The sequence below is a fragment of the Pogona vitticeps genome, chromosome 3 (assembly GCF_051106095.1).
Source record: "Pogona vitticeps strain Pit_001003342236 chromosome 3, PviZW2.1, whole genome shotgun sequence".
NCBI classification, from domain to species: Eukaryota; Metazoa; Chordata; class Lepidosauria; order Squamata; family Agamidae; genus Pogona; species Pogona vitticeps.
The window spans coordinates 248,202,852-248,227,108 of NC_135785.1; the positions used below are offsets into that span (position 1 = coordinate 248,202,852).

General features: G+C 40.6%; 1 protein-coding gene across 1 annotated transcript; it reads left to right on the forward strand.

Annotated features, from left to right (window-relative positions):
* Positions 1 to 625: 625 nt before the first annotated feature.
* Positions 626 to 20,711, forward strand: LOC110089066 (stromelysin-1). The gene is made up of 10 exons (XM_020811842.3): positions 626 to 6,066; positions 8,258 to 8,505; positions 8,613 to 8,761; positions 10,832 to 10,957; positions 12,154 to 12,315; positions 13,261 to 13,417; positions 15,293 to 15,426; positions 16,073 to 16,232; positions 18,601 to 18,701; positions 20,214 to 20,711. The coding sequence occupies exons 1-10, from the start codon at positions 5,977 to 5,979 to the stop codon at positions 20,312 to 20,314; spliced, it is 1,428 nt and encodes a 475-aa protein (XP_020667501.3). The 5' UTR covers positions 626 to 5,976; the 3' UTR covers positions 20,315 to 20,711.
* Positions 20,712 to 24,257: the final 3,546 nt, after the last annotated feature.

Below are 24,257 nucleotides of genomic sequence, written 5' to 3' on the forward strand. Positions count from 1 at the left end.
CATGCTCTGGTCCGTGGGGTCACGAAAAGTCAGACATGACTAAACGACTAAACAACAAAGTATATATATCAGCAGGGGCCTTCCCATTGTTTGTAATTGTATCAATTATTTTCTTTCTATTCAAACTATTAGAACAGGATATGCTACTCTTAATTTTTAGCCATTCATTTTCTCTACTGTTCCTTGGGGCAATCAGCCCCACCCTTAATCAGCCACTGCCTGATTATGTAGCACTCCTAATAACTATGTTTTAATAATGTAAAGTGTCTTGGGTCCTTTCTAAGGAGAGAGGTGGGGTTAAAATATTTTAAATAAATAAATTTAAAAAAAAACAAATTAATAAGAACCATGATGGATCTAATTAAAGACTGGCATAGTCCAACATTCAATTCACAGTAGTCAGCCAGATGCCACACGGAGGTCTCTGAACTGCATTCCCCTTCCACTCTTGGTCTCTAGCGACCAACATACATAGTCTTTATGGAACACAGATTCCAGTCACTGAGAAATTAGGTAGTGACAAAATGCCATTTATTTATTTCTTGTCTACTTTCTAACTTATGCAAAATTCTTAGAGGGATTCCCACTGTTTCCAGACCAAGTCCAAAGAAAGAGGGCCAAGAAATAAATAGATAGATAGATAGATAGATAGATAGATAGATAGATAGATAGATAGATAGATAGATAGATAGATAGATAGATAGATAGATAGATAGATAGATAAATAAATAAATAAATAAATAAATAAATAAATAAATAAATAAATAAATAAATAAATAAATAAATAAATAAATAGACCCTGTGCTTGCTCAAGCATGTGGAGGAAGAAAATATGCATAATGGATAGCAAGCCAACATTTGAAGATCATCCTTAGTATAGCCCCCTGCCCCCAAACAAGTTACTGGGTTGAAAAACCAAATAACCTCTATGACTGAGTAGGAAATATTAGTGCAGTTCACCCAGATATTGTTAATCAGACACTCCTGCTGCTAGATAGCATTGGAATATGTAACTGGGGGAGGGATACAATAGTAAAGACACAACAGACCTGGATTAAGTTTTGCAAGTGACCCGTGGAAGTTGGGTTTGTCTGCCCATTATCTTCATGGCAGCTACACCTAAAATATTTTATCAGGCTATAGATGGCATAGCTGGTTGGATAGATCAGTGATTGAAGTTAATGGTTGTGGAGCGAGAGGTTGGGAGTTCGGTTCCCCATTGTCCCTCCTACGAGCAGAGCCAGCCTGTATAGCCTTGAGCAAGCTGCACAATCCTAGGGCACTCCCAGTTGAAGGGAATAATAAACCACTTCTGGATACGGTCTAAAACCCTGTAAAGGGTTGCCATGAATCAGAATTGACTTGATTATTTTATAAATGGCCTGTCAGATGACATCAGCTGTGGTGAAGAAAGGAACAGGCTCATCAAATGGATCAGAGTCACCTGCCATAAGAAGCATGTTTTTCCCCCCATGGAAGACCAACCCTGAATCCTTTTTTTAAAAAAAAATCCAGTGTCCATGCCAATTATGCCATGTGTACAAGACATTTGCTGGATCCAAAAACAAGCAGCATCCTGCTCATATGGGTGACTTTAGCTTTCTTTTATATGTGCCAAAAAATAGGGTACATACTTTCTTCTCCACTCCCATCTTGCGTATGACTGCAGATAAGAATATTTACATAGACCAAACCTAGGATTTGGCACAACCAACAAAGAATGACAGGAAATGTCAACCATTCTGAATAAAGCAGAAATCGTCGGTGGTGTTGCTGTGGTATTGGGCTCTCAGCACTGAATCTCTTCACTCAGAATTCCCACAGTGGAGGGCAAGTTGAGGAGAGCTTCTGGTGCAAGAGAACTACAGGATGCTTCCTCACCAGTTTTACAAAATGCTCTGCCTTTACTCAATCTTACTGGCTCACACCCATACAACTCAAATTGTGCAAAGATTTGTTTATGTAACATGCCTCTTGGAACTCCTCATGTTGGGAAATGCCATTTTTAATGGATTTGGCCAATACAGATGGCAAACATTTAATTTCATTGAGAAACTTTTCTGTAGTTAAAGAATTTATGAAGCTCCACAAATCACATGTTCAGCATGAGAACACCGTCAGGTCGGGGGGGGGATTAATTTCAGTGACAGCAAAACTGACAGATTGTCTATTTGTGGCTCAGAGGAAGCCAAGGTTGGTACAAGTAGGAAGAAAAATAGGGAGAGAATCAAAGGGAGACCAAAAACAATTCAACTCAATAGTTATTGGAATGTCCCTCAAAAAAATCCAGCTTCCTGTGTCACGTGGTCCTCCCAAGCCATAACTCTGAGAGCAACAAAGCTGAGGGAAACTAGAAATGTAACAGCAGGGTGTCAGGCTTTGCCAGTAATAGCCCCCACTCTGTGGAACAAACTTTCAGTCAAGATGTGCCGAGCTCTGCCTCTCCCAATATTCAAGAAACTACTTAAAACAATTGTTTAATATATAACACAACCTTGAAGAATATTTTACCCTCAAATGATGTTAATGTTTAAGGCTGAAATTTGGGGCGGGGGGTGACTTTATCACACCTTTGGGACTGTTTTATTCTGTCATTATGTTGTTATGGGTATGAAGTGGGTGGGAGTTATTTGTACCCCACCCAGAGCAGTATCAATTCTAATCGGGCAGTACATAAATTAATTAATTTATCAAACAAATGAACACTCAACTGCATAATAAAAACAAAAGATGCTCCTTGGCCACAGAATGCTGACTAGAAAGAGGGTACTGAAAACCAGTAGCTAGAATAGAAGAAAGAAGGAACAATTGAAAAGTACCTGCTATTTCTCAGGGGGATTCTGGGCAACCCTAAAATAGGGCTGTTTTCTGACATACATAGGGAATCACAAGATGTCTAGAAAGGCAAGCGGTTCTAGAAGAAAAAGACAAGACTCTTATAGACCTAAGAAGGATTTTTCTGCCATTGTAAATAATTTTGGGAAGGACTGATCCTGTTGAAATAAGAAATACTGTATCAGGGTAAGTCACTTCATTTATTGGAAATTCACAGTAACCATCAAAGCCTGTCTTGGCTGTCATGTGTTGATGGCAACCAGGCTACAGACCCCTGGCCCATACGTACATCAGAATAGACCAGTGGTTCCCAAATTTTGGTCTCCATATGTTCTTGAACTCACCATCACCACCAAATTTGAATGACACATGGTGATTTCTTCCTGAACTTCAAGTGGGGAAACAATATACAGTAATTCATTTATTTACATTTTAGGTGTAATTCCCAGTTAGTCTCCCATCCAGGTACCTGCTTAGTTTCAGCAAAACATTTACATTGCAAAGCTTTTAGTTTTCCCCAATCTAGCAAACTTTGGATGTTTTAAACTACAATGCCCATCAACTTCAGCCAAAATCTGCAGCGGTCAAGGGGATAGAAGATCCAACACCACACATCTGAAGAACACTAGGTTACAGGCTAATTAATGGAGTTAAAAAGTACCAGGCTGACTTTTATCACGATGGGTGGAGGATAACAAGCCTCACATCATGCCGTAATATACGCTTTTACATGGTAACCTCAACAGATATACTGAGTTCAACGCACATTAATTTGAAAATAAGTGCGGTAACACTGCAAAACATAGCCCAAAGAACAGTCTGTACCAGCCAACTGATGTTTTATTTTTAGTTTTAATATATAGGTTAATAGGGGGAATACCAGAATACCAGAAAATAAAAGCCAAACCAGTTGCTGAAAGATAAATGCTAAATAAGCCATTGGAAAATGTTGTAGCAGGTTCTCACTTGTTTGCAACTGTTACGTTGGAGCCGCAAATTCTAAATTCTGTTGCAATCCTCGTATATTGCCTTTAAAAAACAGCAGAAAAACCAAATGGGAAAAGAGTAAGAGATTCTTTCAGGAATTTTAGGCACAGAAATGACAACACTATCACATTTAGAATGATTAGTGATGACACCAGGAGTATATCAACCCATGGTCATGTATGGTTCCTTCATGACTAGAAAGCTATGAATGTGATACAGTTCCACATGTATAGGCCTCCACAACTCCCATATACCAAGATAACAGTGATAGGCTTTATGGATTTCTTAGACTACACATCCCATCATTCCCCATTCTGGGAATTCTACCTGACTTACACACACCTAAATGTGGCTCTCCTGGGAGAAAAGGCTGAAACTGGAAGTCTTTGGGGCTTAGCAAAGCCTAGGTAAAGGTAAAGTTTCCCCTTGACATTTAGTGAGTCGTGTCCGACTCTAGGGGGCAGTGCTCATCCCCATTTCCAAGCCGTAGAGCCAGCATTTGTCCTAAGACAGTTTCCGTTGTCACGTGGCCAGCGCGGCTATACACGGAACGCTGTTTACCTTCCCACCGAGGTGGTACCTATTTATCTACTCATGCTTTCAAACTGCTTAGGTTGGTGAGGAGCTGGGACAAAGCGACAGGAGCTCACTCCGTCGCATGGATTCGATCTTACGACTGCTGGTCTCTGACCCTGCAGCACACAAAGGCTTCTGAGGTTTAGCCTTCAGCGCCATCACGTCCCCTTAGCAAAGCCTAGCTCTACCCAAACTTCCTTTTCCTGTTCCAGTGCTAGCTGGGAACTTTTTTCTAAAGAGGAAGCGAAGCAGAGCTAGGCCCACCTAAGCCACAAAGCCATCCAATGTAGGCCTTTTCTCCCAGGAGAGAAACATTTAGGTGTGTGCAAGTAAGGGAGAATTCTCAGAATGAGGAATTATCAGGTCTGTAGTCCAAGAAGCCTGAAAAATCTCATTCCCGTCAAGGTAATATCACAAAATAGCTCATTTTGCAACTTTATTCAAAAAGTAAGCAACAAGATCTCATAGGCTTAGAGTCAGATCTTCAAGTGGTTTGGCAAAATATCTTCTAAACTATGGTTATGCTATTGTTCTTGGACACTGATCCATGTGTGTTCAGAGCAAGGATGTTGGCAAGCCCTTGGGTCTGAATCCCAAGTCTGAATCTGAGTCTTTGGTACCAAGTCCTCAATCATCCATACTGTCATATCTCTGATCACTATGTATGGGTGTGAAAGCTGAACAATAAAGAAAACTGACAGAGGGGGGAAATGATTTGTTTGGAATGTGGTGCTTGAGAAGAGCTTCAAGGATACCCTTGACTGCCAGAAAGATAAACAATTGGGACCTGGATCAAATCAAGCCCAACTATCTCTGGAGGCAAAAATGTTGAAACCAAGGCTGCCCTCCTCCTTTGGGCACATCATGAGACAGCAAGATTCTCGGGAAAAGACAATAATGCTAGGAAAGGTGGAAGGCAGCAGAAAAACAGGAAGACAAAACATGACCTGGACTGACTCCTTAAAGGAATCACGGGCTTCAGTTTACAAGAGCTGAGCAGGGCATTTGAGGACAGCACATTCTGGAGATTGCCCATTCATAGGATCCCCGTAAGTCAGGGGCAACATGATGACACGTAACAACAACAAGGTCTTCAGCTATATATCCCATTGAAGTGAGCTTGCTTTGTACTCCCTGACACAGAAGTGACCATTTGAGCAATAGTGTAGTGGGGGCATCTTCTGTTCTGATCATGAGCAATCTATGCCCTGACTTGTAAGATGAGTCAAGTTTAGAAGGAAATGTAGAAAGACAAGAGAAAAAGAGATTACCCTGAAGCATACTGTCAACATCATTAAAACTCATTTATGACGGAACATAAATGGTAGCTTTTTCCTACTACAAAAACATGTTACCATTGCAACATCTGCCAAGGTGTGAGGAGAAGAAACATAGGAAACTATGTCAAGGGTTCCCCCCCCTTTGCCTTCTGTGTCCTTGCCTGACGATTGGATAACGTTATTATCTGAGTCAAGTTGCAACATATTTTATGATGCACAAAAATTCTATATAAGCAAGGAGCCCTTAGTAAACATAACACTAAATTTACCTTTGGGGACTGAAGTCTAAAGACTCAGAATGGTGGCCATCTACCTCATGCTGTTATTTGCAACAGTGTCTTATGCGCTGCCAATCAGAAACGAAAGGGAAAAGCTGGAACTTCTTCAGGTAATAGTGGAAACTGCGATCATTTATAAATTATATACAATGAGTTCTCTCTGGTATTTGAGTTGAAGGTTTGAGGGAGGGAGGGCAGCTGGACATGAAGTGAACAGCTGGGGAACGATTGTCAGGCTGAGAAAGTGATATGGGTGGGAGAATTAGAGGTATGCCATTTCAGATGTTTTAAATGCATTTAAGGAATATTATGAACCCAGAAATCGTATACTGAGTGAATGCCTAGTGTGGTATAGTAGACAGAGTCATGGACTAAGACGCAGGTGATCTAGCTTCAAATACTTGTTTGACCATGGAAACGGACAGGTGTGGGTAGAGCTGATAAAACCACTCCTTCAGTCTCTCACTTACCTAGAAACCCGTGCTACGAGCCGTGCTTATACATGGAGGTCCAGCACTCCTAACCAGTGCTGTTGAAGGGAGAAGTGTGGGCCATTGCTAGTCCAACGTCCTGTTCAATGTGGGCACAGTGAAATATTGTTATAATTTTCAAGGTTCTGGTTATGGTCTTAGCAGAACCCATGAGTTTTTATTGAATCAGAAATTATGTTTACATTAAAGGATTCCATTCTGCTTGTAAAAGCAACATTATTAAGTTGCTTTTACAAATATTTTTATATAAAATACGCATAGAATTAAAATTATTCTTTTAAAACCAACCACAAAACTGCAATTAAGAAATCAAATTGGAAGTTTCACAGCACCATTTCAATGGGTTTTAAACTCTTTTTCTTTAAGTGTGTTCCAACTTGATGGCATACAACATACAGGAACATAGACCAGAATTTAAGTAACACACATTCTAATAGCATAGGTTTGATGAAGCAAGGTAGATAAATAACTTCCTAAATTATGCAGTTCCATTACCCATGGCATAAAAGTATTGTTGCTGTATAGCAGGATTACTAATTTCTGAGGAGAAAGTGTTGCTGAGAGAGGTGTAAGTAATGAGCAAAGTTTTCTTTATGAGCAGCTTTCTTTCCTTTTAAAAAAATTTGAGGGGAAAATACAAATAGTTTTTTTCCCCTTAGAAACCAGTTTTTGTTCAGGTGGGAACATTTTTTGAAAGACCCAAGACTAATTAGTGCTTTCTGGTGGTTTAGTTTTGTTCTTTTGCTGCAGTAGTAAGCAAACATGGCTGCCTTTGGCGGTAATGCTGAAATGTCTGACTATGGTTGCTAGGTAAAGATAAAGTTCCCCTTGACATTTAGTCCAGTCATGTCCGACTCTAAGGGGCGGTGCTCATCCCTGTTTCCAAGCCATAGAGCCAGCGTTTGTCCTTAGACAGTTTCCATGGTCACGTGGCCAGTGTGACTAGATACAGAATGCTGTTACCTTTACATTGAGGTGGTACCTATTTATCTACTCATATTTTTACCTGCTTTCAAACTGCTAGGTTGGCAGGAGCTGGGACAAGTGATGGGAGCTCACTCCATTGCGTGGATTCGATCTTATGACTGCTGGTCTTCTGATCTTGCAGCACAGAGGGTTCTGCAATTTAACCCGCAGCACCACCACATCCCTTTAAGAGCTCATATTAGAACTGCTCTAATATGAGTAAAGGATGAGAGAGACACTGATCTTATATTTTACTTGTCACAAGCCGAAATTGCTGTGAAGCTATTGATAAAGAGGAAAGTAGAGAGAAAAACTTCGGAAAGGAAAAGGGATAAAAGTCAGTAATGGGGAAAGAAGGAGGCTGAGAAAACACTACACCAATACAAATAAGAAGGTCTAGAAAACAACAGAGGAAAAAATCTAAAGGAAGGGGACCAGGAAAGAGCATGAGCAGCAGGATAGAGGAGGAGTGGAAAACCTGTGGCCCTCTCAGTGATGTTGTACAGCTTCTCCAATAAGTCCTAGTCTGCCTTGCCCAGAGTGAGGGATGTTGGGTGCTGCTAGTTAGTTGTCAGGGAGATTACACATCACATAGCCCTTACGTAGAGGAAAAGGAAGATGAGGAATGAGAATGATTAATAAAGAGAGATCCATGTAGCTAATAGCCAAGCTGAAAGACACTTATGTCCTTATTTTGGTTTGAAATAACCAGACAAATCTTTGGTTTGGGAACCTCTGAAAAATCCAGAATCTGCTGATATATATGCCAATGTTAGTATAGATTAAGTCTATTCATGTATATACAAGCATAAACAACCATTTCTACTTTTCTTCTCTTTATCAGAGGTACTTAAAAAACTATTATAACTTCACAACAACAGATGGGAAATCAACGTTAAGATGGAAAGCGAACAGCCCGATAATGAAAAAAATCAAAGAAATGCAAGAATTTATGGGGCTAGAAGTCACAGGCAGTTTGGATTCTAGGACGCTGGAGGCCATTCAGAAACCGAGGTGCGGAAACCCAGATATCGGAGAATTTGCGTTCTTCTCAGGACAACCCAAATGGGGGAAGAAAGATCTTACTTACAGGTAATCATTCAACACAAGCTCTCAAGGGTGAAATTTGCACAACTCAGCCAGGTGGCAACAGTAGTAATGCTGCTCCTGTTTCAAACTGTGCTTCATTCTTTTTGAAGGATACTGAATTATACACCAGACATGAAAGAACGTGATGTACAGAACGCAGTAGAGAAAGCATTTAAAGCTTGGAGCCGAGTTTCCCCACTAACGTTCTCTCCAACTCAAAGAGACAACGCAGATATAATGATCTCCTTTGGCTCCAGAGGTAAAAATGCTGTGCATATATAAAGAGCAGTCCGGAAATATTGCATGCTTTAATATAAATCACAGTCAGCAGATGTGCACTAGGGAGATGTGAAAATACCATTTTCATGCAAAATCCAAAGAAATAAAACAAAACAATAAAAAAGAGACAAAAACATGGAGCACCTTAAAGACTAACCATTATATTTTAATGTAAGCTTTGGTGGACACGTCCACATCAGACATTAAGAGATAGGATGAAATAGAATGAAACATAGATGAAATATCAGTTTTATATTCTAAATGTTCATTGGTTACATGCAGTAGTTAGGCCTGTGTTTGTTTTACAATCCTCTTGTAAAAATACAGAAAGACAAAAAATGGACACGAGGTCCGAATAGAGATAAGAGGTGGGGAGGGAGAGAGAAGAGAAAGGGGGGCTGGGGGTTTGAAGATGCAGTTAACCTCAAGAGGGGAAAGAAAGGATGGAAGACGTTAATCACACATGTTAATGTAGGAAATTTTCATGTTGTCTCTTGGAATCCCACCTGCAATCTTGTCTCATCCCAGTTTGTGAGCATTAATCTTTCCACATGGGAAGAAAAATTAGAATTGGCATTCATCTGTATTTTTGCATTTCCATACATATTTAACTGCATTTCCCCCCACTCAATGAAGTGTGTTTGTACAAACTTTTCAAATACACTCATTTTTAACTGAACATATTTTTGAAAGCTATGCATAGCTTAGTGTGCTTTTTCTTCACTGAAAGGAACTTAAGCCTCAAAAAAATGCACAGATTTCTGAGGCAAGATACTTGATCTTAGCTTTAAGAGGCAAAATAACATTTTATCTGTTAGTCTCAAGAGCAGTGAAATGGATGTTTTTGCTGGACAACTTCATGATTCAGGCATCTGCCAGAGGTTGGGAATTCGATTCCCCACTGTGCCTCCTCTACAGTGTTTGGACTCAATCATCCATAGAGACCTTTCTAGCTCTGTAGTTCTAAGAAAAGCATAAATATAACACATTTTTCTGTTTCCACTGAACAACCAAGCTGAACTGTTTTCTAATCATGTGATTTGGTTGGTCCAGTATTTGCCATTGAGTCCAACACCTCCTTTTTGTGGTCTTGAGGATGAGTCTCATATCTCTGATAAACTGCCACACACAGTTAGCATGTTGCATTTCCCTTCCTCAGAAATAAGTTGTAATTGCCTAAGTTCCAACTGCCAGTAACGCCATCATCAGTAACACTGGCAACAGTTTGTGAAAACAGAATGTATCTCGTGAAGAGAAAGAAAACTCCAGAATTATAGGGGGGAGGAAGGCAAAAGAAACTACAGCAGATCAGAAGAAAGATTCCAAAAATCCACCATCAAACAATTCTATTATTAGAACCAGCCATCACGAAATAGAAAGCAAGCTTTTGAATATTCCAGAACTGTATATTTAAAAAAAAATAGGTGCATGGGAAATACGTAGAGATTTGTTGGATGTAGAAACCAAACAGTCTGTATTTAATTGCAGTAAAATAGCAAATATATCTACACTGTACAGGCTTAGCAGTTTGGTGATACTCCTGGTTCCATCATAAGGAAGCCTGGAATTTGAAGTTTGTCAAGATCCTTAGAGTTCTCTCCTAGAAAACCTTTATGTGCTTTTCTGAACTTCAGCAGAAGATTCAAAGAATCTCACCAAAACTGCAAAGCCCAGGTTTCCATGGGTTGAATCCATACTGTGTTAAAGGGCTGTCAAACTGCTCTAACCGTTTAATGCATCTACAGTGCACAGAAAATGTAGGAAGACATAGACTTAACTGGCCTTGGTCCTGTTGCGTGCTACATCGATTTCAGATTGCACTAGAATTTCTGGGACAAAGAAGCAAGTAGCAGTTGCTGTTTTTTAATATGACAAATTTTATATGGGGGAGAATCATTCGTTGGGTTGTCTATGCAGCAGTCTACAACCTCATCCAGAACAGACCAAATAGTACTGCTAGTGCAAATGATCCACCTACAAAGAGTATTTCCTTCTTATCCAGATGGGGAATAGGCAGCAAAATGTTGATGTCTTCCTTCCATTTACTTAGATCATGGAGATTTCAATCCTTTTGATGGCCCTGGAGGCACCGTCGCACATGCTTATGCTCCTAGCACTGGTATTGGAGGAGACGCCCATTTTGATGAGGACGAAAACTGGACTCACGGATTAGACGGTAAAGTCGGAGAATGGAAAAAGAAGAATAGATTTATTTGGTCCTGTTAAATATTACATGTTCCTCTTCTCAAGAGCAAACATACGGAAATGTGTATGTGAACTGGATTTTTTAAAGATACTCAGCATTAAGATTATATTTCCCCCAAAAAGCCACTATTACACTGCAACTTCTCTTCTTAACACAAAGCAGTTAGTTTTTATAGCTGTAGGTTACTAAAAACTGAGATGAGCAAACTTAATTTTTATAGAATGAACAGCAAATTTTATTTCAGCTCTCTTTTACTCTTTCCTAGCAAAAATGTGCATTTCATACAGCAAGAATTACTCTAACCCATCTGGGTGTGACTACCATGGGGAAAGCACTTTGAACTGCTTTGATCTATTCTGAAGTTTTTCACATCACGTTGTTACAAGTTCTGCAAGTGTAATCTCTGTATCCATCAAGATGGATACAAACAAGTATCATGTTGCAGGAGTCAGCGGGGTAGAGGCAGAAAAACCTATGAATGTGTTATGAATGTATTTGCATGAAGTTCCAATAGCAGAAGCTGCCTCTGCTCTAACAAGGTGCTAATTGGCAATTTCCCGTTGAATTGCTTAGTCCTTTCTCCTCTTTTTTCCCCCCAAAGTGACTTAGCGCTAATCTGTTGTAGTGCTAACTTTGGAAACTTGTTTGTTGGCAGTCACAGAGGGCATAAATTGGAGAAAAGCAATACCAGCAAATCAGAGCAAAATTAAACCATGTATGATGGCTGAACAAAAAGGGACAATTCCCTACTGGACTTTCCCTTGAGATTTATGTGTAGTCACCAGTTTTTAATTTGATCTTATTCATGTTGATTCCAACACAAACTGCCTGGTAAACGTCCAATATACTTGCCCTCTGAGATCTTCAATTTGCATTATGCCCACGTAGTCAGCATAGCAATCATTGTGTGGTTACCCTTGTGTGTTTTACATCACAACTGATAACACAGTTTACATCGCAACTGTTGCCCACCATGCTTCCAGAATTCCTTTGTGAGTACTACTTTCCCCCCTGAAGTGTACCTACAGAACAGGATTGATGGTTCATGTTTAATACTGGGTTTTTAATTCTTTTATATCCTTACGTTTCATTTTGGGGAGAGCAACATGGAAGCAATATTTGCTCCATGTGAAATCTGGCAGTGATGAATTGTTTCTTCCTTTTAGGCACCAACTTGTATTTTGTAGCCGTTCATGAATTTGGTCATTCCCTTGGACTCTTCCATTCTAAAGATCCCAATGCTGTGATGTTCCCAGTGTACAGGCAACCTGAACAAACGGATAATGTCCTCTCTCAGGATGATATTGATGGCATTCAACATCTCTATGGTAATTTAAACAATGTTAATAATCTAAAATATTGCCATCTCTTTGTCAGTTAATGGCTATGTTTTCATGGATGGGTCCTTGCATATTTAATTGTCATTATGGGTCACCAACTAGCTTCCAACTTACAGTGGCTCTCGTAGGGGTTTTGAGATGTGAGATATTGAAGGAGTGGTGTGCTACTGTCACCCACTCCCCAGTTAGTTTCCATGGGTCTCTTGGATCCCAGTCTGACACTCTGTTCACTATACCCACTGCCTTGAACAGCAAAAGTGACATATACTGTACATATAGCCAGTAAATACAGCCGCTTCTGCATTTTACTTTGTCCTGCTATACATCTCTAGAAGACTTTCCTATGCTTTCAAATGTTTGCTGAATTTTGTCAAATCTTTATAATGGTTTCATGTTGTTATGATCTTTCTATACATTCCTAAAGTCCTTTTTAAAGGAAGCTGGTTTTGCAAATAAATAAGCAGGCAGGCACATACATAGGAAAGTAAGTAGCTTTGAGAGACTGCACAAGGGGGATTCTTTATTCAGAATTCATTCTTTCCGGGACCTCATGACTGGTCACCATTATCTGTATCCTTTCTCTCACCAAGACTCTGCCATCCTTGTTATTTGCCTCTGGGTTTGTTCCACTGAACCTTAGATCTATTGTCTTCCTTAGGAAGACAATAGAACTATCTATGTATTGATCTTCCTGAATTAATATGAGGTCACTTACTATTCTGGGTCATGTTCCAGGTTCATTTTAACTGTCACCCCCAACCATATTCACTGCACATATATATCTGAAACTCTAAGATTATGCTGTGTGCATCTGAGGAAGCGGACTGTAATCTCTGGAAGCCCATGCTGTAAAAAAGTCTTATCCTTTTTTTATGGCAGTTCTGATTTAGACGGCTATTGTCTACTAATATCACACCTTTCAATTACCTTCAGGACCATCTTCTAATCCATCAGAAGATCCAGTGGAAGACAGCAAACCAAGAGAACCCATCAGGCCAACCCAGTCTGCAATACCAACTGCTTGTGACCCTCAGCTGACATTTGATGCCGTCACATCTTTACGAGGAGAGATACTGTTCTTTAAAAACAAGTAAGCTTATAATCTCCAGACAAGGAGGGAATCCAGAGAGCTCTTCTTATTACACTATGCTCCATTGTCAATTATTTCCTGAACCCTTCTGTATTTCATGCATTGTGTGTTGCTTCTTTGTGTAATGGGGATCCAAGCAGAAAATGCAGACATAAAGGGAAAGTGGAAACCCAATCACTACAGAATGAAGGGCACACCCTTTCCTTCCCTAATTGGTCAATCAGCCTTTTCAGATCTGCTACATCTCAACTCCTTTCAGCCTGTGACACCAGATTTGGTGGACAAGGTGCTTGATCACTGTCGGGCCAGGTGTTTGTCTTTCTAGCTACATATGATCTATCTAACCATTCTATGGCTGAAATCCTGCTCTGTAGGTACACTTCTTTTTAACTGCGAGTCTTGTGGCTTTTTTTCTGACATGAAAAAAAAAATCCCTCTTCATCCTGGAGCATGGCCAATAGTATGCCACCTTAACATGTACATCATGTAGATCAGTGGTTCCCAATCTTGGGTCCCTGGATGTTTTTGGACTATAATTCCCAGAGATCCTGGCTGGCACAGCAAGTAGTGAAGGCTTCTGGGAGTTTTAATCGAAGAACATCTGGGAACCCAAGGTTGGGAACCACTGCTCTAGAAGATGTTCTGACCCACTCTATCCTTGGATCTGTGGCATCATTTCCATGTTTCTGGGTCTGTCCCACTGCGGAATATAATGGGATGTGTCTCATTGTTGACTGCTCCTATGTACACAACGATTTATAGGAAAACTAGCATGGCAGGCATATTAGGCTGGGCTAAAGCTAGGATGACACAACTCTGGGAGGCAGTGGAAGATAGGAGGGCCTGGCGTGCTCTGGTCCATGGGGTCACGAAGAGTTGGACATGACTAAACGACTAAACACACAGACACACAAAGCTAGGATGTGTACATGTGCATGTACACCTATGTCAAACATTCAATCATGGCAGTTTTCACCAATATGAGAGACTAAAATGGAACATAGATTTACCACCCCAGTGAGAAATAAGCCTATACAGACACATAGGGACATAACATGGCTTCCAGCTGCAGGTTGAGCTTAGAACTGAGCCATGCACTTTGGGGCATCCTAGAATATTGAGTCAAAATTAGGACTCCACAATGTTAAAGAAAAAAACCACCAAACAGGTAATGGAAATCACAGTAAACCTAGAAGAGCTTCACTCCCTTCAAGAACTGGATAAAGAGGTTTCAGAGAGATATTTGTACTAGTCTGTTTCAGCAGCTACAGCAACAAAACAAAAGCTGAAATGCAATGGCACCTTTAAGAACAGGAAATGTATTTCAGAGTACATAGTTTCCCATCCAGTTCTTCAAACACATCTTAAGCAGCCGTCTGTGTCTGATCTGTGTCCTAATTCATGAAAGCTCACAATGAAATACAGTAAATGTGTTCGTCTTAAATAATGCTCTAGCATTATTGTTCTTGTTTAGTTTTTCTTTTTAAGGATGCTAAACGATGCATCAGATCTGAAAACTTTTTATTGTCAAGTCCACTTATAGCTTTCAGCCTAAGTCCCACAGAAATGAGCCCCACAGCCAGATTGTGCCTGCCATTGACTTCACAGAACAGAAGCATAACTGATTTTCCTGAAACTGAAACCTATGATATCTGCAATTAGAATGTCTCAATAGCGTCCTCCCTACCAAACTCACAGCTTTCCACTACTTCTACCATATTTTATCACACCTTCCCCTTAATTTTAATCTTGATGCTCTCCACTTACTTTAGAAACCCCTCATTGTAGCTACTTTTTTCAAAGGCTGCAAATGAAACAAAAAAGGATTTTTCATAGAAGCACAAAATGAAAAATAAATATGTATGTTTATTGCAGACATTTCTGGCGAAAGCACCCTCAGTACACACAGCTTGATTTCAGCTTGATTTCTCAGTTTTGGTCATTTGTACCAACCAGTGTTGATGCTGTTTCTGAAAATAGTGATAAGGACGAAATACTTCTGTTTAAAGGTAAGTGTGCAAAATTAATACTGTTATACATTTCTTCATTTTGGATTTTCGATCACTCCATCCTTAAGGCTGGAACAATAGAATGGGAACTGCAAAGCAAAGAACAGCAAAGGAAAAGTGAGTGCACTGATTATACCAAACCGGGGTGTGTAAGAACTTCTCTATACCCAGATAAAGGGAATCAGGCCATGGCCAACCTGTCATGTACCCTCTAGAAGAGATCATTGCACAAAAAAGACATCAATCACAGTAACAGATAATCTCTCCCTTTTCCCCCATCACAACAAAAACATGCTGTCCACCCTATCTCCTGAAAAGAAAAGACAAAAGCTGTTCCCACAGCTATAAATACTATCCAACAAACACCAACAGAGCATGGACAGAGTTCCTACTCCAGTCCTCTGAAGATGGCAGCCACAGAGACTGGTGAAATGTCAGGAAGAAGAACCTTCAGAACACGGCCAAAGAGCCCAAAAAACCCACAACAACCATTAGATCCCAGCCATGAAAGCCTTCAGGAATACGTTGAAATGCTCAAAATTTCTCAAAATGATCTTGTCCAGGAAAAAGAAATGCTTTGAAAATGTTTCATGCTGCCATCAATAAGTTATAGGTAAAATAGGTTCCTTCCTCTGCTTCATTACAGGCAATCAGTTCTGGGCTGCAAGAGGTGAAATCAGGCTTTCTGGATATCCCAAACGCATTCAAAGTTTGGGTTTCCCAAAAGAAGTCAAGAAAATTGACGCAGCATTTTTCAATGCCAATGAAAAACAGACATACTACTTCTCTGCTGGCAAATACTGGAGGTATGCAATAATGTCAAATGGGAGCTGGAAATAAATGGAATTGGTTTATTAAGAAGTACAGTATTGCATAACTAAGTTTATTTTTAAATACTACTTGTTGCTGCTGATAATAATACATAATATATGCTATTGTTTAGAAATAAGGGCACTATTTAGCTGTATTTTTAGTTTGTACTAGAGATGGCGATGACTCACCATTTTGGCAAGTCATTATGCTTCATGAGCAGTCAAAGGTTGATGACTCATGAAGCACAAAGTTGCCCCCATGAAGCAATGAATAACAAATATATTGATCAATTCATGGGGGGTTATTTTTTAAAAAAAAAACACCGCATCTCCGCCACCCCCACTGCTGCACTGCCATCCCCACCCCTGCTGACACCCCCCTTACCATAATCGTCACTGCCACTGCCAAGGTCTTCATCAGGCCTCCACAGCCCTTTGCAAAGATGGCAGCTGCAGCTTCCCTACCCTAAATGAAGCCACAGCCGTCATCTTTGCAAAGGGCAGCCAGTTTCCCTTTTTACATGCCATGGCTGTGGGGGCCTGATGGAGACCTCGGCAGTGGCAGCAACATTTATGGTAAGGAGGTGTCAGTGGGGGTGGGGGGGGCTAAGGTAGGGAGAAGAAGGGGTGGGATAGGTTGTGGGGGGAGGTGGCTGCCTATTGGCTTGCCGATCAGCTCATCAGTGGCCAGTAGGCAGAATGGTTTTTTTTAAAAAAAATATATTACAACGGGACAAATAAAATGGGGAAATATTTGTCCCTTCATATTTGTGGTGTCTTTGGAACCCACGAATATGAAGGGATGAATATTTAACAGATCCACAATTTTCAACAAATATCATGATTTATTTTTTTATTCGTCCCCATGTCTAGTTTATACCTATAAAGGCCTGGAAAGAGTTGCCATAACTCACAATTAACTTAAAATCATATAATAATTATTATATACTAACTGGTTCAGAAATAGGAGTTTTATTATGAAGAGTGAATTGAGCATTTATGGACACAGAGAAAGTCAGGTATAGCATGTTTTCGTGTCTGAAAGCCTGTCTACATTTCTTCAAAAATCCACAATATGTAACGTTTTAATTTTAGCTGACTCAAGTCCCTTGTTTTTTTACTTGTTTCCTGTGTTTCTATTGAGTAATTGAAATGCTCTTTTTTAAAAATGGCTTTAACATTCATGTGAGTTTCAGTTGCTTAAGAAAATACAGTAGGTGTGTTAATATAAACGGCCCTCTGGTGGCCATTTATTTTAAATCACTTCCTAAAAAAATAATTCAACTCAGAGAAAAATAAATACTGTATGCACTTTGAAATTCATCACCATATTCAAAGGGAACAGGCTAGATTAAAAGGGGGGAGACAGCTGTGTGGAACAAAGGTTTCTGCCCTCCAAAAGTGAGGAATGGCAAGGAGATTGAGGAAGAATAGGTGCTATTGCTGCCCCTTATAGCGTCTGTCACGAAAGACAGTTGCTCACTCTGCCTAATGAAAGGACTGGCACTTGAAGTGATAAACTTCTGCTTTTCAGCCATGATTTTCTCACACATGACACCAGAGATCAACACTTGCATTTAGGAACTGTCCAGAGTGACCTCTACAGGGAACTGCTGAATTCTGTCCTTGCATGGCTTAATTTCAGTATTGCCCAGTGATCTCAGTGAGAGGTATTACAGATCTGAGGTTTTAGAACTCAACTCCCAGAAGTCCCTGACAGAACTGACATTGCTTGAATGTCTACTGCAGAAACAGTCCATTTCTAAATGCAAATGGATGTATGCTTCCGAAGCTGGTAGGAACTGATAAGGAAAGGGTTCTTGAAGCTGTATTAGATGCAGTACTGCTCTTCTACAAGGCTTATGTTCTTAAACAAAAATAAATCGACTGATGGTAAACATTTCCAAAGAAATTATCATGACATATGCTTCTGCCTTGGTCCTTGATGTGGGAGATGCTCACCCTCGCTCATCTTATCCCAGCTTGAGAGGCCAACTAGAGTGGCAGTCAAATCTTATGTCAACACAGCTGGTGGTACAGATAGCATCTTCTGTGTCACCTGAGGACATCAGTCCACCTTAGGACATGCAAGGCAAGTTGTCTGGAACAGGCTCTTTAAGCCTCAAGCCTCAGTATCAGCTAGCAACTGTTTCTGTGGTGATCACCTCACTTTCCTCAATGTTAGGGCTGGCCTGGATTGGACCATAGTAGTTTTCCTCAATAATGTGAGGAAACAAGTCCACGAAGCTCATGACTCAGGGGTTCATAGGATTTATGTCCAAAGTAGCAGATTCAGAGGGACATTGTTTACCCAAAAGTGGTTTGCTTATGTACACTTTTTTTTCCTTTATTGTTTCCTCAGATATGATGAAACCACACAAACTCTGGAGAGGAAACCAAAAAATATCAAAGATGGCTTCCCAGGTATTGAGGGGAAAGTTGATGCTGCCTTTCAGCATAATGGTAAGTAGCTTATCTCAGAAGGAGACACTGGTGGAGCTGAGGGGTTAGAATCAGGATTTTTTTTCCTGGTAAGATTCTTCTTACAGTCTAGGTCAGTGGTTCCCATCCTTGGGTCCTCAGATGTTCTGGAACTACATCTCCTGGAAATCCTGGCCAGCACATCTAGTGGTGAAGCCCTCTGGGAGTTTTAATCCAAGAACATCTGGGGACCCAAGGTTGGGAACCACTGGTCTAGATCTAACTATCTTTTGTTTAATTCTTTCACTTAATTTATCCATCAAATGGGAGTGAAACTCCTTCCATGTATGTAGGAAAGTTTGTAGAAAAGGAGTTAAATCAAGTATCTTTCGTACATGGTAGTAAAGTTGCTTTCACAAATAAGACTGCTGATTAAACTGTAGCACTTGGGAAGATGTGTAAATGAAAGTTCAGATGATCTCTTAGTAGGCCTCCTCTTTCATCCTGAGCCCTGTTCAGGTCTAATGCCTGAATAAGAAAACCCAATATCCATACGAAGTACAGGGCTATGTGAACGAGCAGCCACCCCAACATCTTTCCACCTACATCTACTCTTCCAGCCTTCCTGAAAATTTGAGAGGTGACTTCTGGGTATGTTCAGCTGCCACTTGCAAAGATCTTGGTGGCAGGACATACGTGAGCCTCCCTGCCTCCTACATGAGTTTTTATTTCCTGTTTTAAGTATTATGCCTCAACAGGGCTATTCTGTATCCATATTCAGAATTCCCCTTCCTTCCTGTAATTTCAATAGACATCCTATACCAAAGGATTCAGCGCATTAAAGAGTTCAGGATATATAAAGCCATATGCTTTTGCTACACCATGGATTATCCATCAACTTTGCCACCCAGTACTGTAGCATAAAAGGGACGTGGTGGCACTGTGGGTTAAACCACAGAAGCTTCTATGCTGCAAGGTCAGAAGACCAGCAGTCGTAAGATTGAATCCACACGACGGAGTGAGCTCCTGTTGCTTGTCCCAGCTGCTGCCAACCTAGCAGTTTGAAAGCATGTAAATGCTAGTAGATAAATAGGTACCACCTTGGTGGGAAGGTAATGGCATTCCATGTCTAGTCGTGCTGGCCACGTGACCACAGAAACTGTCTTCGGCTCTATGGCTTGGAGACAGGGATGAGCACCGCCCCCTAGAGTCGGACACAACTGGACTCAATGTCAAGGGGAATCTTTACCTTTACCTAACCTTTCTGTAGCATACTTTCAAGGGACGTGTAATTGTATAAAGGGCATTTTTGCCCTCCTACTTTTTCTCCTCCCCTTCTGTTCCATCCTCTATTTCTGCTTTGCTACTCAAATAGCATGGAAGTAATGCACCCTATTTTGCCATTCTCAGCCAACAACTAGATGCCATACTTAGCACTAGTTAAAGTTTCTGAATATTTTGAATTTAGGTGCATGTTGCCCTTTTGATATTTTTTTTTGTTGCAATATGTATATTAAAGTTATTCATCTTTGTCTTGCTTTGTTTTCCTTTTAGGATTGTTGTACTTTTTCAGGGGAACAAATCAATATGAATTTGACCCTAATACCAGACAAGTTACTCGGGTCAGAAGGGCCAACAGCTGGCTTTCGTGCTGAGAAGATTTGAAAAACGCCCTCAAAAAACACCTCTGAATGTCTAACTCAAGCACTTCTCTTGTATAAGTGGTTCCCTATTAGGCAGTGATGTCTAATGCTGCTTATATTTTTGTATATCATGCATGCACATGGCAAGCTAAGGCTACAATTATGTAAAGCAAAGTGTGCTGCTTATATACCACCCCACAGTGCTTAAAGCTCTCCCTGGGCAGTTTACAATTTATGCAGGCTACACATTGCCTCCCTCTCCAACAAGCTGGGTACTCAATTTACTGAGCACAAAAGCATGGAAAGCTGAATCAACCTAGAGCCAGCTACCTGAGCCTAGAAATGATTTCAGGTCATGAGCAGAAACTTCACTGCAGTACTGCAGTTTAACCACTGTGACACAAAGCTCTTTACAATATAATCACTACTGTGGCAGTAAAAAAAACCCTGGCACTCAACGGAATTTACTTATTAGCAGGCTCATAATGGTTGGCATTTGTATACAAATACTTACTCTGTCAGCCCCAAGAATAATAAGACATGATGCAAAATGCTCCCTACAAAACTCTCCATGGCAAGCTTTCAAGATTAACAAAGGAGTGAACAAAGCCAGCAGTAATGTACAGAATTGACATTTTTTATAATTCAGTCAGAACACCTTTTTCAAAAAGAATCGAGCCAACAAGAAAACGTCCTATAAACCATTTCAAGCCGAGTGTTTGCCTCAATGATTTTCAGTAAACTTTAACAACAAGCATTATTTTTAGGATTGAAGCATAATCTATCAATCTGGAAACTTTTGGCATAAAACTGTTATTGTACCCTTATCTTTATTCCATAAGGTGGAAATTCTTAATTTATTCTATATTTTGCAATCTGTCAGCTACATAGTTGGATTTAGTGCAGATCCTTAATTTTATGTACATAGATGTTTTTTGTTTTATATGCGACACTTTATGAATAAAGTTATTTTGCTTTAACATATCATTACCTTTTGCTGTGTTTTTCTGTTTAATTTTGCCTATGATTGCTGGCATCTTAGAGCGTTTTGAATGAAAAATTCACAGGAAATTTCCACACCATTTTGTGTTTTTTTGGGGAGGAGGGTTGGTTACATGCTGTCATGTCACCTTCAGCTTTTGTGACACTGTGAATATATGATCTCCAAAATGCTGTAACTTTAACAGCCATACTCAATTCTGGCAAACTGAAGACTGTGGCTTCTTTTATGGATTCAATCCACCTCATATTTGGTCTTCATCTTTTCTTCCTGCCTTCATCTTTCTCTCACACCATAGTCTTTTCCTATCTTCTCATCATATATGCAAAGTATGACAGCCTCAGTTTTTGCCTCTAGAGAGAGGCCAGGTTTGATTTGATCTAGGACCACTTGTTTACTCATCTTTTTCTGATTTTGGACTGATAAGTGAACTAAGGCATAAAAATCTGTTAAACAGTTTCAGTGTCTTCATTGTCCACATAAAGTTCATTTGCAGTCATGTCTGCGTAATGTTCAACTACACTCCTGCTTTTCCACTTTCTTCTTTTAGCTTCATCAGAAGCTACTTCAGCCCACTGCCGTCTGCCACTAATAGGGTCTCATCTGCATAACTTATATTGCTGATGCTTCTTCCACCAGTTTTCACTCTGTCTTCATCTGAATCTAATTCAGCTTTCCATGGTGGCAGGTTATTCATACAGATTGAACAGATAGGGAAGTGGAATACACCACTGGAAAATTGGAAAGGATTGCGTTTGCCCTGGAAAACAGAAGACTGGACAGGATCTCACATTCCAAATATGTGAAGAAGGCAATGTCTTGTTCTTAAGAGCTTACATTACAGGACGGTAGATGTAGGCTGAACATGAGCAGAAAAAATCATGACAGCAAGAACATTACAGGAAAAGAATCAATTACCAGCTGTTTGTCATGAATGATCCAGCTTTGACCTTCCTGCATAGACAAGTGGGGGTGGAATGGAAAAATGTGGCCCCAACCCTTCCCTGTCCCTATTTTTGCAAAGTAAAAAAGAAGAAATGAAACTCCAGAAAGCCTCTCAAGTGATGATTCACCTTTTAATTCAGTCACAAGACCTTTAGGTAGGGTATCCCCAAGGATGTTGGGGCAGACAAGTTCCTCCCAGCCTTGTCTAACGGGCCCACCCCACACTAGATCCTTCAATTGTAGGATTCTACAATCGTTCATCAAATGTACACACTTATACCAATGTTATCCTGCTGAGGAAAGAAAACTCCCTAGGTAATACCTCAAAGGCCCCTTTACACAGAAGAGGGTGAGATGACCATATGTTATGTATATAATATTCTGGGATGTGGTGGCACTGTGGGCTAAACCGCAGAAGCCTGTGCTGCAGGGTCAGAAGACCAAGCAGTCATAAGATCGAATCCATGCGACGGAGTGAGCTACCGTCGCTTGTCCCAGCTCCCGCCAACCTAGCGGTTTGAAAGCATGCAAATGCAAGTAGATAAATAGGGACCACCTCAGTGGGAAGGTAACAGCGTTCCGTGTCTAAGTCGCACTGGCCATGTGACCACAGAAGATTGTCTTCAGGCAAAACGCTGGCTCTATGGCTTGGAAACGGGGATGAGCACCGCCCCCTAGAGTCGAACACGACTGGACAAAAATTGTCAAGGGGAACCTTTACCTTTACTTTAAGTATGTAATATATTAATTCCTTATGCTCATGTTCCATCTTTTTGCAAATTAACATGGTACACACAAGATTCCCAGGCAGTCGTGTGACTTTCAACCATGTTTTGAGACCAGTATCGGTTTTCATTACAAGGCTGCTGATTGTTTTAGAGATGTGTGTGTGTGTGTGTGTGTGTGTGTGTGTGTGTGTGTGTGTGCGCGCGCGCGCGCGCGCGCACGTGTGCACACGTGTGTGTGTGTGTGTGTGTGTGTGTGTGTGTGTGTGTGTGTGACATGCCATTAAGCCCAAACCAGCTTATAGCAACTCAAATAGGGCTCTCATGGTATGTGATACACTTAAGGAGGGGTTTACCAGTTCTCCTCCTATCACCATAAGTTTTCATGGCTGAACAAGGATTTGAACTCAGGTTTCTTGAGTCTTAGCCTATCACTCCATCTACTACAACACTCTGGGTATAATTTAGTAATTAGCATTTATTATACTATGTTAACATAGCAGGAGAGATCCTGAAGCTGAGGCTCCAGTACTTTGGCCATCTCATGAGAAGAGAAGACTCCCTGGAAAAGATCCTGATGTTGGGAAAGTGCGAGGGCAAGAGGAGAAGGGGACGACAGAGGACGAGATGGTTGGACAGTGTCACCGAAGTGACCCACATGAATTTGACCCAACTCCGGGAGGCGGTGGAAGACAGGAGGGCTGGTTGACAGAAATTTATCAGGTGTACCCTCTACTTTAAGTCTATCATGACTCAAAATTTCATGTCCATCACTGCAAAAACAAAACAAAAACAGAAGTAAGAACCAGAACCTAAGTCATGACAGCTGTTCTGGTTTTCCAGTGCAAGTCAATGAGAGGAGTTACAGATTGAATTTGGATCCACAGCACAAGTAGAAAAGAAACAGCATGGGGTTACCCCCATGTGGTGTAGTGGATAGAGTGATGGATCAGACTCAAGAGATTCAGGAGACCTGAGTCTGAATCCACACTTGGCCATGGAAAATCACAGGACAGGGATGTAAAATTGGGCGACCTTGGGCCCTTTCAAGGAGAAAGGTGGGGTAAAATTATTTTAATAAACTAACTAAATAAATAAAATATCTCCTTAAGTATGTCACTTACCTTGAAAGTCCTATTAAAGGTAAAGGTAAAGGTTCCCCTTGACAATTTTTGTCCAGTCGTGTCCGACTCTAGGGGGCGGCGCTCATCCCGCTCTTCAAGCCATAGAGCCAGCGTTTTGTCCGAAGACAATCTTTCCATGGTCACATGGCCAGTGTGATTTA

Coding starts and splice junctions, on each gene's coding strand:
- LOC110089066 (XM_020811842.3), top strand. CDS start 5,977: ATGGTGGCCATCTACCTCATGCTGTTATTTGCAACAGTGTCTTATGCG. Junction 8,506..8,612: donor AAGAAAGATCTTACTTACAG/GTAATCATTCAA, acceptor TTCTTTTTGAAG/GATACTGAATTATACACCAG. Junction 16,233..18,600: donor TCTGCTGGCAAATACTGGAG/GTATGCAATAAT, acceptor TTGTTTCCTCAG/ATATGATGAAACCACACAAA.